This window comes from Mytilus galloprovincialis, chromosome 6, assembly GCF_965363235.1.
Source record: "Mytilus galloprovincialis chromosome 6, xbMytGall1.hap1.1, whole genome shotgun sequence".
Classification (NCBI taxonomy): Eukaryota; Metazoa; Mollusca; class Bivalvia; order Mytilida; family Mytilidae; genus Mytilus; species Mytilus galloprovincialis.
The window spans coordinates 82,175,870-82,190,373 of record NC_134843.1 but is presented as its reverse complement, the minus strand read 5'-3'; the positions used below and the strand labels follow the sequence as shown (position 1 = coordinate 82,190,373).

The following is a 14,504-nucleotide window of genomic DNA, read 5'->3' as shown; positions in this document are numbered from 1 at the left end:
TCTCTTTTGCTATATTGATTGATTGGTTTTTGGTGTTTTAACCACTGCATTTAGGCTTTTTTGTTGCTGCCAGTATTTATTGGAGGGAGACGGAGTGCCCCGAGAAAACCACAGACCTTGGATAGGATATCTGACAATTTGCCTGTACCAAGTCAGGAAGATGACAGTTCTTGTCCAATCGTTTTTGATCTTATGAAATGTCAGTTCAAAATTTTTTAAGGTGGGCAGTGATTTGCATTGGTCAATAGCATGGAACCGCTGGGAGGGAGTTTCTGTAAAATGAAATCTTGAATACAGTTTTAAAATTGATTTTTAAAGGGCTACCCAGAACACATGTACATTAAAAGTACTAATTAAAACCATGAAGAGATGCCAACACAGGGAATCAGGAATAAATTATCAGTAGTTAAAACTCAAGCATAAAAATGTTAACCAAATATTTTATTTGACATAAAACTTGGAACACTCTCTGGCGGACCCTCTCTGGCACAGATTCAGTTCAAAGATCTGAAAAAGAGGAAAATGGTACAGCATTAACTTTTGATATTAACTGAACTTTTCATCATAGTATTCATATATATATATATTACATTTTGCTATGATACATGTGTGGCAAAATATCTATTTTAACCAAATTAATGTGTATGAATAAAATAACATTGCTCTGTGTGTGTGAACATATGAACTTTTAAGGTACATGTATTCCTTCATTGTACAGTACAAACAATGTACATATTTCTTGGTTGTTCTCGGAAAGATTTATAATTTATCTTCATGTACATGTCCACATACTTTGGTGAACAAATGGCTACAAAAATTTACATTCAATTGAGGTATTTGTTTCAATTGTCTCAGCCAGGACACAAATTTACACATTCAATATATATATGTCAATGTATGTGTTATAGATCATCTTGAATTTAGTTTAGGGTATAATTCAGAATCATCACTGAACATTTTTTGGAATAATAATTTATGACTTATTCTTTTTGTATGTGTGGACTTGGCCTACCACTCACAAACATGTGACGTGAACTACTTTGTCAAAGGGTGATCTGAGTTTAAACACTAATTTTTTTATATCTATATCTTTGGATAATGTAACCTATGTTTAATAAATAATCTCATATCTACCTTTGAATTTGTACATAAATCGTCTAGTTCCAATCAAACAGACATCTGGCGGGTCTATTGGTTTAACCACCTCTGATGATATTATGGAATGGCGTATTGATGCACTTATCCACAAGTCCTCCTTCTTGTGGGTGTAGAAATACACATAGGGCCACACATCAACCTAAAACAACACAGTATTGATTTTTTGTTGTTCAAAAAGGTATCAAAAATAACAACCACTTCTATATCAATACCATACAGTTCAATTTCATCAGACATGTCAGATCAGCAAAAAGTTAAAGAAAATGCTTATTACAACTGTAGGCTGATGTTGTTGCAAACACCAATCACAAATAATTATGATATGTGTAAACTAACTATTTATCCCTCTAAAATTGTGTATTAAATTTAAAGTTACATTTTAGAAATTTATGTAATTATATAGAAATTATAAAACCTACTACATGTATAATATCTAATTATTTGAACTGAAGATCAATCAAGAATACAAGAACCCTTTATTAGAATTCAGGGAATTCAAAAGTTCTACAAAAATGACAAAAGTATCATACAAAATAGTGGTTAATTATACATTTAGAAGTTTCTGAAAAACAATCCTAAAAAATATAACAGTATAACATAATAAAACTTTAACTTAAACTGAACAAAACTGCAATACTTACAACAGCAGGGTATGTTTTTGTCCCTTGGGCAATAAGCAAATACTGCCCACTCATATAACTAATACAATGTAAATATAAAGTTGAATAAATTTGGAAAGCTGAATTAAGAACAAATAATTACTGATACTAAGTCAACTTCAATAATTTATGAACAGTTGCATACATGGTTATCAGACATATGTAGAAGCATTACTTGGACAGGAATTAGTCATCACTCAAGACATTTTATCATAGCCATCATGAGCTGATCTGCCATTATGACAACAGTGTGTCAGAAATTGTATCTAGTATTCATCCTCAGTCACAATAAGCCTTCCATCATTAAAGGACTGGACAAAGAAATAACACAACAGGTGCCTTATATTGTGCCAGAAATGCTTACCCTTCCAGAGCACCTGATTTCACTGCCAGTTTTAAGTGGAGTTCCTGTTGTTACTTACTTACTTTAACTGTTTGTAAATGTCTGTTGTTTACTCCTTGATTTTGAATGTTATTGTCTTATGTACATTAAAACAACAAATCTATTCATCACTAATATTTTCCTTACCTCTGTTGTTCATTGCATCTTTTAGTGTGCTGCTCAGAGACTAAGAGCTGGTCATATAAGGGCTTCTCTTGGGACAGTACAATACTATTGTCCCTCTGTTCACTTTTATCCTGCAAGTTGGCCGTCAAAGCCACTTCAGGTTGAACTAAAGCAAAAGGATGGACATCCATTGGTTTAACTGTCATCGAGGACTGGTTATCTGTCAGTTCATCCAATAAGGAGTGTTGATCAGCTGTGGTCTCATCCTGAAAAACAGCATGAAATTGTAATGCATGTAATGGCATAAAATTCTTGCACACCTTTATTCATCAAGACAAAAAAGATCCACGTACCAAATGAAATCAATACATTAATGGGTCTAAAACAGCTTATTTAATTTTTTTTTTAAATGAGTGGCTTCATCATTGTCCATTATAACTGTATGATCATGCCCAAAGTCTGGGTCTGCAATTTACATAATAAATTATAGATACCTTAGACACAACACTACTTTTGTTGCTCTGTTCACTGTTATCCTGCAAGTTGGACATCAGAGCCTCGTCAGGTTGAACTGAAGCAAAAGGTTGGACATCTATGGGTTTAACTGTCATCGAGGACTGGTTATCTGTCAGTTCATTCAATAAGGAGTGTTGATCAGCTGTGGTCTCATCCTGAAAAACAGCATGAAATTGTAATGCATGTAATGGCATAAAATTCTTGCACACCTTTATTCATCAAGACAAAAAAGATCCACGTACCAAATGAAATCAATACATTAATGGGTCTAAAACAGCTTATTTATTTTTTTTTTTTTAAATGAGTGGCTTCATCATTGTCCATTATAACTGTATGATCATGCCCAAAGTCTGGGTCTGCAATTTACATAATAAATTATAGATACCTTAGACACAACACTACTTTTGTTGCTCTGTTCACTGTTATCCTGCAAGTTGGACATCAGAGCCTCGTCAGGTTGAACTGAAGCAAAAGGTTGGACATCCATAGGTTTAACTGTCATCGAGGACTGGTTATCTGTCAGTGTATCCAATAAGGAGTGTTGATCAGCTGTGGTCTCATCCTGAAAAAAAACAGCATGAAATTGTAATGCATGTAATGGCATAAAATTCTTGCACACCTTTATTCATCAAGACAAAAAAGATCCACTTACCAAATGAAATCAATACATTAATGGGTCTAAAACAGCTTATTTAATTTTTTTTTTTAAATGAGTGGCTTCATCATTGTCCATTATAACTGTATGATCATGCCCAAAGTCTGGGTCTGCAATTTACATAATAAATTATAGATACCTTAGACACAACACTACTTTTGTTGCTCTGTTCACTGTTATCCTGCAAGTTGGACATCAGAGCCTCGTCAGGTTGAACTGAAGCAAAAGGTTGGACATCTATGGGTTTAACTGTCATCGAGGACTGGTTATCTGTCAGTTCATTCAATAAGGAGTGTTGATCAGCTGTGGTCTCATCCTGAAAAACAGCATGAAATTGTAATGCATGTAATGGCATAAAATTCTTGCACACCTTTATTCATCAAGACAAAAAAGATCCACGTACCAAATGAAATCAATACATTAATGGGTCTAAAACAGCTTATTTAATTTTTTTTTTTAAATGAGTGGCTTCATCATTGTCCATTATAACTGTATGATCATGCCCAAAGTCTGGGTCTGCAATTTACATAATAAATTATAGATACCTTAGACACAACACTACTTTTGTTGCTCTGTTCACTGTTATCCTGCAAGTTGGACATCAGAGCCTCGTCAGGTTGAACTGAAGCAAAAGGTTGGACATCCATAGGTTTAACTGTCATCGAGGACTGGTTATCTGTCAGTGTATCCAATAAGGAGTGTTGATCAGCTGTGGTCTCATCCTGAAAAAAAACAGCATGAAATTGTAATGCATGTAATGGCATAAAATTCTTGCACACCTTTATTCATCAAGACAAAAAAGATCCACTTACCAAATGAAATCAATACATTAATGGGTCTAAAACAGCTTATTTAATTTTTTTTTTTAAATGAGTGGCTTCATCATTGTCCATTATAACTGTATGATCATGCCCAAAGTCTGGGTCTGCAATTTACATAATAAATTATAGATACCTTAGACACAACACTACTTTTGTTGCTCTGTTCACTGTTATCCTGCAAGTTGGACATCAGAGCCTCGTCAGGTTGAACTGAAGCAAAAGATTGGACATCTATGGGTTTAACTGTCATCGAGGACTGGTTATCTGTCAGTTCATTCAATAAGGAGTGTTGATCAGCTGTGGTCTCATCCTGAAAAACAGCATGAAATTGTAATGCATGTAATGGCATAAAATTCTTGCACACCTTTATTCATCAAGACAAAAAAGATCCACGTACCAAATGAAATCAATACATGAATGGGTCTAAAACAGCTTATTTAATTTTTTTTTTAAATGAGTGGCTTCATGATCATCATTGTCCATTATAACTGTATGATCATGCCCAAAGTCTGGGTCTGCAATTTACATAATAAATTATAGATACCTTAGACACAACACTACTTTTGTTGCTCTGTTCACTGTTATCCTGCAAGTTGGACATCAGAGCCTCGTCAGGTTGAACTGAAGCAAAAGGTTGGACATCCATGGGTTTAACTGTCATCGAGGACTGGTTATCTGTCAGTGTATCCAATAAGGAGTGTTGATCAGCTGTGGTCTCATACTGAAAAACAGCATGAAATTGTAATGCATTTAATAGCATATAATTGCATATTTATAATTCTTACACACTAATAATCAAGTGAAAACAAATCCATGTATCAAGTGAAAGCGATACATTAACTGTTTAAAAACCTCATCATAGATACAAGGATTAATTTTGTATCTAGCCAGACACGCGTTTCGTCTACAAAAGATTCATCAGATAGGCTGGAATCCAATAAAGTTTAAAAGGCCAAATAACTTATTGAAAAAAATGTTGCTCCATCATTGTTCATTACTGTATGATCATGAACACATCTAACATTATAGAAATATTTACCATATTATATTGGTTATTGCTGACTTCTGAATCACTGTCATCAAGTAAATCCATGACCCATGGAGCCAGCTGCTCAGATAACCCACTGATGTTTTCCAGGTCTATATCTCCAAGAGTGTCAGTACTGTATTCAAGGACATCATCATTTATGGACATCTTCAAAATTGGACAGAAATGGTTTGGAATCCAATGAGCATATGTCATTTCATCATTTCTGTTTGATGACCAGAGGATATATGCAGGTGTGTTGCTTTCCATTTCCCTTGGCAAGATTGATCGATTGAGATCTTTTCTCACATTTGGATTTCCACGATTTGGATAAACTGATTGCAGAGGCCTTCCCAAAACTGATGCAAGTGCAAAAAGCTGCCAAATTCCCATGAATTCATTTGCACTGCATACTTTCCTAATCTCTTCAAATAGTGTTCTTTCTATCAAAGATGAAGTAATTATATCTCCAGGTGTATACAGCTCTGAATACATAACGTAAGACTTTGGGAGAACAAGCGCTTCTTTATCAGATAGTTGTTCACCTCTCCTTAAATATGTATGGTCCACATATAGCGGCAAATAGCATGCCAGTTCTAGTGCAATTCTTGCACGTAGTTCTGTATGATTATTTTCCGTTCCATACATTATCACACTAGCAGACCTAGGCAAACAATTTCCATCACCAAGTACACTTGCAGGGAAATATCCTTCCTTCTTGACATCATCCGGCAACAGTTCCATGCCGAACTTGTCAATGTGTAACCCACTTCCAGAAATAGAAATGTCTTCATCTTTGTTGCACCTAAGATTTGGTATTACACTTGCGAGTTCAGTTCCTTTAATCATGATGTCATCTATTGAAGTACAACTCTTCAAAGTTTGTAATATAACATCAAAAACAGAGTGCACTTCTTCAACTGTCGTGTCTTGTCTGTTAAATTCTTTTTGGTTTGGTGAATCCTGTGATCTTTCTTGTGAGTCTGCTGTTTTGTGGCTATTTGAACGAGTTGCTCTTTGTTTTCTTGGCGTTTCCTTTAACAAACCTTTGACATTTTTCTTGTCAACTTTCTTACTTTTTTTAGAGGTGTCTTTCTTGTTCAACTGTCTTCTTTGTGTCTCTTTTATCCAACCTTCTACCATGTCTGCATTATGACAGGAACCAGATCCTTGTATGCATGTTGAGCAAAAGCAGCTAAGTGTGCGCTTTTCTAAGGAGGCAGAATCATCGGCAGCCCTCACAGAATGAAGTTGTCTGGTTTCAGGAACAGCCTTTACATTGGTCCTCTCTGGGCGTTTTCTGTTGACATCACCTTCCTTTACTATAAAGAAATTTCTTCTAAAATGACAACATTCATTCTGTGAGTCTAGTGTTGGACGTCTTAAATTTGCCTCTGCAAAATCAAAGAATTCACTTGCATTTTTCACCATGGCTTTTCTGTTTTTTACAGCATTTGTTACAATTCTTTTAATCACCCCAAATTCACCATCACATGGTCCTTTCCCGTGCCTGCTTCCAAAAAAGTGTTTTTCAACGGGAAAACCAAAGTCTGATTTGCTGTGAAGAGCATCTGCAAATGGGGTTTTAGACTTGAACTGTGAAGCTGCTCCATCACTGAAGTGAATCTGCCTCTTAGATTCCATCTCATAGACTCTTTGTATATACTCGTTTGCCAATGAAATACAATGTTGAACATAATGAACATCATGTTTTTTGTCTTCTGACACATAGATCATGCTTTGCGTTACGACTAATTCACAGAATTTGCATCTGATGTACGCAACAATGCTGAAAAGTGTGACCGTGTCGTGAGACCAATGAGCACTTTGTGCTTCATCCTGGTATAAACATGTGTAATTTTCGGCAAAATCACTACAGAAAACAGTCCAATCAGATGGCAAATTCTGTGTCACATGTCTGAATTGGTCATGTTGCCACCAGGCAGTATTTAAGTGAGCACTGAATGGCTGTAATTCTGTTTTGAGCTCTTCCAGGAAATTAGAGACACTCTCTTTCTTTAAACTTAGAACCTTCTTTGATTTTTTTTCATTTGCATACATATATGTCTGCGTTTCCCATTTATACCATTGTATATTATGCCTTTTGTACAAGTCTAACTGGGATATAAACTTATCCACCCCACATAATTTGCATAACCTTTTGACGCATTCAATTTTGTAGTATCTAGAACCCTCTGGTTTTGGGCATACAGTTCTTGATAATAATTCATATCTGGTTTTTATTCCTTGCATATTTAAAGCCTTTACCTTATATTGAATGTTGGTACAATATTCGCACAGACAATTGTTAAAAATTGATTTACTCATAGTCTGTACAGTCTTGGGTCTTAATGCAGTGAACTTGGAAAAACTTAAAGTACATTCTTGGTTTTCTTTTAGGAATTCATTGTAGTTGTCCCTTAAACTGCTCTGCAAGATTCTTTTTGGTTCTTCAGATTTCAATGATGCCTGTTTTTTATCCGGCAGACATACAGTGTCAAAATCTTTGTAGAATTTTTCTATCTTGTCAATTGTATCTTCTGTCAAAGCATCACTTCTTTTTGGTGTTTCAGAATCTTCTTCCCATACATCTTTAAGTTTTGAACATTTTACTGCAAATTTCCAAGAAATGCCAGCCTTTCTCTTTTCAGCATCTTTAAGTATGAAGCTAGTTAAAAGTCTTCTTTTCTTTAAAACCTCCTTAGTGCGATGTTTTCTGGTTTTATGCAAATCATCTTTCATCTTGCAGATTATTTCTTGGCTTAGCCTAAGATGTCTTTTTTTTGTTGGTGTCAGTAAAAGGCCATGTTTGGTCAATGCTTCTCTTTTTCTAGGAGTTGCCTTAGCAGTCAACCCTCCAACTACAGATGCAAACTTTTCAGGTGATGAAGGTAGATGCAACGAGGCTCTGTATATAGCCTTTCTTTCTGCTTCCTTTGTTGAATACCCTTGACGAGTTTCTGTTGATTCAGCTGGCATTAGGTTTTCAGTTGTGCTCTTGGATTTATCCAATTTGTATTGCGACCGCCTTTTTTCATTAATTCTTCTTCTCTTTTGGCTTGAGTACTTCGCTCTTTGTTCTTCTTTTTTTCTCTGCCAGTATTCTCTTTGTGAACTTACTTGTGCACGTGTTTTTGGTTTAGTTTTTTTTTTTAATTTAACAATTTCCTCTGGTTTTCTTTCTTCTCTCCATTTACGTACTCGTAATCTCGTTTTTTCCCTCTGATGGATTTTTTGTTCAGAAGACCAATTTTCCCTACATTTTCTATTTCGTTCTTTTTCTCTTTCTAAGTATGTTATATATTTTTCAGGGTCTTGTTTTATTTTGTCTCTGTAATTCTTTGACCTTTGTGCAGCAGTTTTCTTTTGTGATCCAGATTCTGATATATGTATGGTATTTGTTTGGACATCATTGCTGACCTGTGGCCGCATTTGCGACCTCAACTTTAAGCGTAAAAACGACCTGAAAGAAATAATACAGTGGCATTATGCTTTCTGGTCTGTCCCGGATGTTTTTGGTAAAAGTTGTTTATTATGATGTTGAAGTCGTATCAACTTAAAACTTGGTATGTGCATGTTCCTTATGGTATGAACTTTCTAAATTAATTGTATGTTAAATAAAGGTTTTGATCTCATTCTTATGTTGTTATGGTTTACTGAATTTAGAAATGTGATAATGTAATAAACTGTTGACACAGGGATATGTCTCGCCTATATGCATTTTTGATAGTAGGCCAAAATAAAATATCTGTTTAAGGTTACATGCTTTAAAAAAATAGGGTAGGTAGATCGGTATTTCCATTTTATTTTATTTTTTCATTTTATTTTTTGTGATATGATTTTGAGTGCGATTTTGTCTTGTTTATAACAATAAGTTGCTAAGCATATCCCCCCATGTAACATAAGTCAGAAAAAGGGCTGAACAAGGATAATATTAATTGTGTAAAAATATGCAAGTGTTCGGTAAACAGGAAGTTGTCGAGTAATGAATCTGAAAACGCATCACACGGTATAGCTGACTTATATTAACCCTTAAACCAAATTTCAGAAATCCTTGTATTGTAGTTCCTAAGAAAAATGTGACGAAAAATTTTCAACTTGGCTATCATGTGTAAAATCAAACAAGTGTTCAGTAAACAGGAAGTTGTTGAGTGATGAATCTGAAAACGCATCACACGGTATAGCTGACTTATATATCAAACCTGAAACCAAATTTCAGAAATCCTGGTAGTATAGTTCCTGAGAAGACTGACAGACTGATGGACTGACGGAAGGACAGACAGAGGTAAAACAGTATACCCCCCTTTTTTTCAAAGCGGGGGTATAAAAATTTCAAAGTATCGGGAAACAAGAATTTTAAAAAATCTAAAAAGTGCTCACACGTTTCAACTCATAACTGTTAAGCTGGTGACCTAGTACGTCATTCTGTACATTTATATTGGAAAGGTGTTTGAGGACTAATTTTTAATTTTAGTTCATATAGTATGAAAGTAGTATATATTGTGAAAGTATATATTAAAGCGGATTTAAAGTGGTTTCTTCGGTATCAGGTAATCACACCACATTTTATTTTATCCGATATTATTGTGCAAAGTTTATTTCAATAAATTTTTCCTGAAATATAATAATTTCTTTAATGCAACAAGATCTTTGTTTAAATATAAAATCTTCGTGTCCATGTGTAACAATCTTTAGGTGGACTCGTGTCTCAATGTTACAATCATCACAGAAATGACAGTATATAATCATTACAATAGTGGCAGTTCTTTGGGAGTATGCAAAAATAAACTTTTGACATTTGAAATGGAGATGGCATTATAATATTTATTAAGTCTAACATAAACATGTTTATTTCTGCAATTCAAGATTTTAGTGTCCCTTTGTAACCATCACATAAAATTTTGGAGTCTCAATGTAACAATTGTGTTTTATTCTGGCGTCTCCATGTTACAATCATCACAAAAATAGTGACTATATTGTCACTTCAATATTTGCAGTGCATTTTACAAGTATGTAAATGAAAAACATTGACATTAAAGTCCATTAAAATGAAGTTGGCATTACTGCACATAAATATTTTCTAAATAAACATGTTTTTCTGCAATTTAACATGATTGTTACAGAGACGCATAATTTTGGTGTCTCTATGTTACAATCACTTTGAATTCTTGTGTCTAATTTGTAACAATCGCTACATATTTTGGTGTCTCAATGTTACAATCATCACAGAAATAGGGAATGTATTGTCATTACAATAGTTGCAGTGCATTTGCAAGTATGCAAATGAAAACTGGTGACACTAAAGTCCGTGGTATATTTAACAATTATTATTTGCTTTAAAAATTATGTGTTTTCCACAATTTTGCTTGATTGTTACTGAGACACAAGATCTAAGTGTCCGTATGTAACAATCGTTTCTTAAAACGGTGTCTTTTTGCATGATAATATAAAAACATTTTTTTATTGTAACCGAGGGAAATATAAAGTTCGTGGATATCGATAGACTTTCTACATTTCTTCTTCATTGAACTGGTAAATATTTGCATTTTTATACAATACTTCAACTATTAATAAAGAACTGTGAATGATCGTTACTTGTGTCGATCGTTAAATTTCAGGACACAGAAACGTTACCTACCCATTCTCCGCCATATTCCATTTGTGTTCCCCGCTTGTACACGTCACTGATTCATGTGCACATGCTACGTCACTAACACAAACATTGATGATTTGCTGATGCGCAGTAAGAAAATATAGGTGAATGAATGATCGTTACAAACTGGACGCGAATGTCAGCCGGTGCATTTCAATTACGATCACGTGTCAACGGAACGTCTTTATGTTATTGTTTTCACATTTTACAAAGAGAAGACATAATTGGTGCATTTAGATATAATCGCTCATGCATGGCACCTACAATTAAAAATCCTGAGACCATTAGTTTTGGGTTTAACAGTGGACACGACAGTAGCGATCGTTTACATTAATTTGAAAACAATATTTTTACCTTTTTTGTTTATTTTTCGCCGACAAAATCGCGTATTATAACGGCTTAAACCATCTACTTCACCATAGATTACTCAATAAAACATAAATAAACAAATATAAAGTATTTGTGTATAATTGAAAATACCGTACCAGAGATGTCCCAGAAAATGGCCGATTATTTTACCCTACTTCATCATAAACTGGTTTCAAAATTTATTTAAAAAAACATTAACAACCGAAATTATATCTTCTTTTATTTCTTTGATATGTTATTTAAAGCATGACATTACGAATTGACCTTAAATATAGATCAAAGACTTTGTTTTTACTTGTTTTAAATGAGAAGTCTATTTTTAGCCACTACCGTGGAATGACTCATATATATATTTAAAAGGTACCTCTTTCCAAAGACATTTCTGTACACTTGCAGACATTTCCAACTAGCATAAAAGCCAATACTACACAAAAAATCCATTGACCTGAAAATATAAATGTTCATTTTTTTTTATGTATTATTATCTTTATTCCTCCCATTCAACAAACATTGAATTTAATCAAAGAGCAGATTGCTCAGAGGGATACGTTTGCCATTGTTTTCATTGATACATGTATTAGTATTTTCAAAAATAATTCAACTGCACATTTAAAATACTCGTAAAATGTAATTTACATAATCTGAATAGTTATTCAACTTAAATAGCCAATCCTCGATACAATTGAATGGACAATGTACTTATTCTGTTTTATTTTTGTACTATCAAATCCCAGTTTTCTTTCCACAGCAGTCACTGTCTGTAAGAGTGAGAGAAGGTTTTAATTTCTTTTGGGTCAGTCGGCATGACTCCTTTCCGTACACATTCCTCTGTTTAAATTGCAATCAGTTTTAATATAATACAACGGTTTTAATATAATACAACATCTATCGACAGAACAAGTTAATTTTTCTCAACATATCGTTGTTTGACGGAAGTTACTTAGGACGAAAGGGAGACAACTCGAAGCGATAATATGGAAGACTCCATTTTGGCTGAAGGTTGCAATTCTGTAAATATTGACAATGCAATTTCCCATAGGAACTCCTTTTACGGTTAAAACTGTACAACTTTTACTATGAAGTTTTGAAAAAAATCTTATCTTAGAATTGAAAAATCATATGAACCATAATTTTTTTCAAAGGTCAAAATATAGGGCTGTGCGGCATATTGTCAATGTTTATATGCCCTGAACTTCTCAGAGTTTAAACTAACACTAATTTTCTTAACTACCCCTACCTCGAATGAAAGGTTACTACAGATTTCAATGTAAACAATATGCACATGTAAATTTACTGGTAACATTCCCAAGTTATGTCTCTGTAAGATGGAACAAAGACAGCATAACTGGGAACCAGTATGTAAACAAAATTATTTTTCTATGAATATTCAAGATCTCTGCAAAAGAGGTGTGTTTTGAGAAACAGCTGTATTCACAAAGTGCAACCTGAAGGGATGTTCTAGTTACACCTTTACGTTGTGGACTATTTTTATTCAAATTTAAATGATGCATATGATTTAAAATTATACAACAATATTAACCCTCAATAGAAGACAGACATAGAAAGGATCTAGTGAGTTTCAAATTAATCAATGGAGTGGGGAATCAATCTGATACCCTTTCAAGTCAAGAAAACTATATGCATGCGTATAATTACCTTAACAAACCCTAGACTTTTGCTTTGTAGAAGGATGCATATTAAATGTTAATTAAACGACTTCCATTTCTTTATGGAAGTACAATATCAAATATAAGTTTCATAACAGTGACATATAAGAAAAATCCACTTCAGTTCTTATATGAAAGAAATAGATTTATCCATCGGAATTCATAGAACTCTCACATGTTATCAAAACTTGGGAATTCCCTCTGATGCGGTTTTAAATTTATAAAAACACTAAATATAAATACTGCTTAATTCTGATATTCCGTGTTGTTAAAAACACGCATACAAGTCAAGGAAAATATCGAAACACGAAGATTATGAGAAGAACATTATAGGACAGTTGATTAAATTCAATCCTTTTGTTTTTTATACCATTTAAAGCAAGATAATCTCAAGAATCTGAGATGTTCCTTGATGTTTAGAATAAAACAGTTGACGTCAGGGCAAGGATCAGGGTTCATTGGGATAAGTCTACAGATTGCTTGAAAGCAATCGTATCCCAAAAAATAACTTATTTAAAATACAAAAAGAAAACAATTTTCAATGTGTAACTGAACAAAACATTAAATTCCAGAATGTGCAAAACACACCAGTTAATCGTCACCAGTTGAATATTTTTGATATATGAATTCTTTGATTAGTTAATCTTTTTATTACATTGGCAAATGTTTTTTTTTTTAATGAAATTAAAGTAGACCAGATGCTCCGCAGGGTGCAGCTTTCTACGACCGCAGAGGTTGAACCCTGAACGGGCTCTAAATTTGGATTGTGATTAAATAGTTGACACAGCATAGGTTTCTGACACAGAATGAATGTGGTCTAATGAACTTAAATTTTTTTTTTGCCTTTGAGCAATTCACTATGCTGTTGGATATTAATCCTCTCAAAAAAATGTTTGGAGAAATTTTCTTTTTATTTATGAAATCTGAAATGGGAAAAATTGCACCCCCCCCCCCCCCCCCAATTTTTTTTTCACACCCCCCCTTTCCCTTATTCCAAAACTGATCTCAATTAAAATTTCTAATGGAGTTTGCAACAATAACTACTCATTAAAATGTAAAAAAAGTGCTTGTTATCACTGAATGGTAAAGATTGTTTTAATTTATCAGTTGGTAGTAAAAGTGAATATACATTGTATATTGTGTAAAACAATGATTTAAGTTGATTCAACTACTATTCTGGACAAAGAAAGACAACTCCAATTGAAAATTTCTTGCTATTGCGCAATATCGTGCAATTAGATATTTCTTGCTATTGCGCAATACTGTGCAATTGAAAATACTTGCTATTGCACAATACTGTGCAATTGAAGATTTCTTGCTATTGTACAATACTGTGCAATTGAAAATTTCTTGCTATTGCACAATAGTGTGCAATTGAAGATTTCTTGCTATTGTTGAATACTGTGCAATCGAAAATTTCTTGCTATTGCACAATACTTAATATAATAATTTTGGATCCTGATTTGGACCA

The 14,504-nt window shown here is 33.7% G+C and overlaps 2 protein-coding genes across 7 annotated transcripts in view; both read right to left on the bottom strand.

Annotated features, from left to right (window-relative positions):
- The window catches only part of LOC143080505 (uncharacterized), a 71,869-nt gene that overhangs the window by 22,529 nt on the left and 34,836 nt on the right, over nucleotides 1-14,504 (bottom strand). For all 5 annotated transcript variants that reach the window (XM_076256367.1, XM_076256372.1, XM_076256369.1 and 2 more), the window contains one exon: nucleotides 11,731-11,811. In XM_076256367.1, the coding sequence (XP_076112482.1) occupies nucleotides 11,731-11,811 (81 nt within the window). The remainder of the gene's footprint in view (nucleotides 1-11,730; nucleotides 11,812-14,504) is intronic.
- On the bottom strand, nucleotides 425-11,470 carry LOC143080504 (uncharacterized). Of its 2 annotated transcripts, XM_076256366.1 has the most exons (12): nucleotides 10,983-11,470; nucleotides 5,357-8,807; nucleotides 4,862-5,038; nucleotides 4,451-4,627; nucleotides 4,042-4,218; nucleotides 3,636-3,812; nucleotides 3,227-3,403; nucleotides 2,820-2,996; nucleotides 2,347-2,591; nucleotides 1,800-1,857; nucleotides 1,135-1,297; nucleotides 425-507 (listed from the first exon to the last, which is right to left on the bottom strand). In XM_076256366.1, exons 1-12 carry the CDS (start codon nucleotides 10,994-10,996, stop codon nucleotides 500-502), a joined length of 5,001 nt encoding a protein of 1,666 aa, XP_076112481.1. In that variant the 5' UTR covers nucleotides 10,997-11,470; the 3' UTR covers nucleotides 425-499. The 2 variants fall into 2 exon arrangements, 1 of the variants encoding a protein (XP_076112481.1); XR_012979732.1 differs by lacking the exon at nucleotides 1,800-1,857 and having other exon boundaries at nucleotides 10,983-11,452.

Excerpts from the sequence above, each read along its gene's own strand:
- LOC143080504 (XM_076256366.1), bottom strand. Across the intron at positions 2,997-3,226 it reads AAAGTAGTGTTGTGTCTAAG|GATGAGACCACAGCTGATCA; the intron begins GTATCTATAATT and ends GCTGTTTTTCAG. Across the intron at positions 2,592-2,819 it reads AAAGTAGTGTTGTGTCTAAG|GATGAGACCACAGCTGATCA; the intron begins GTATCTATAATT and ends GCTGTTTTTCAG.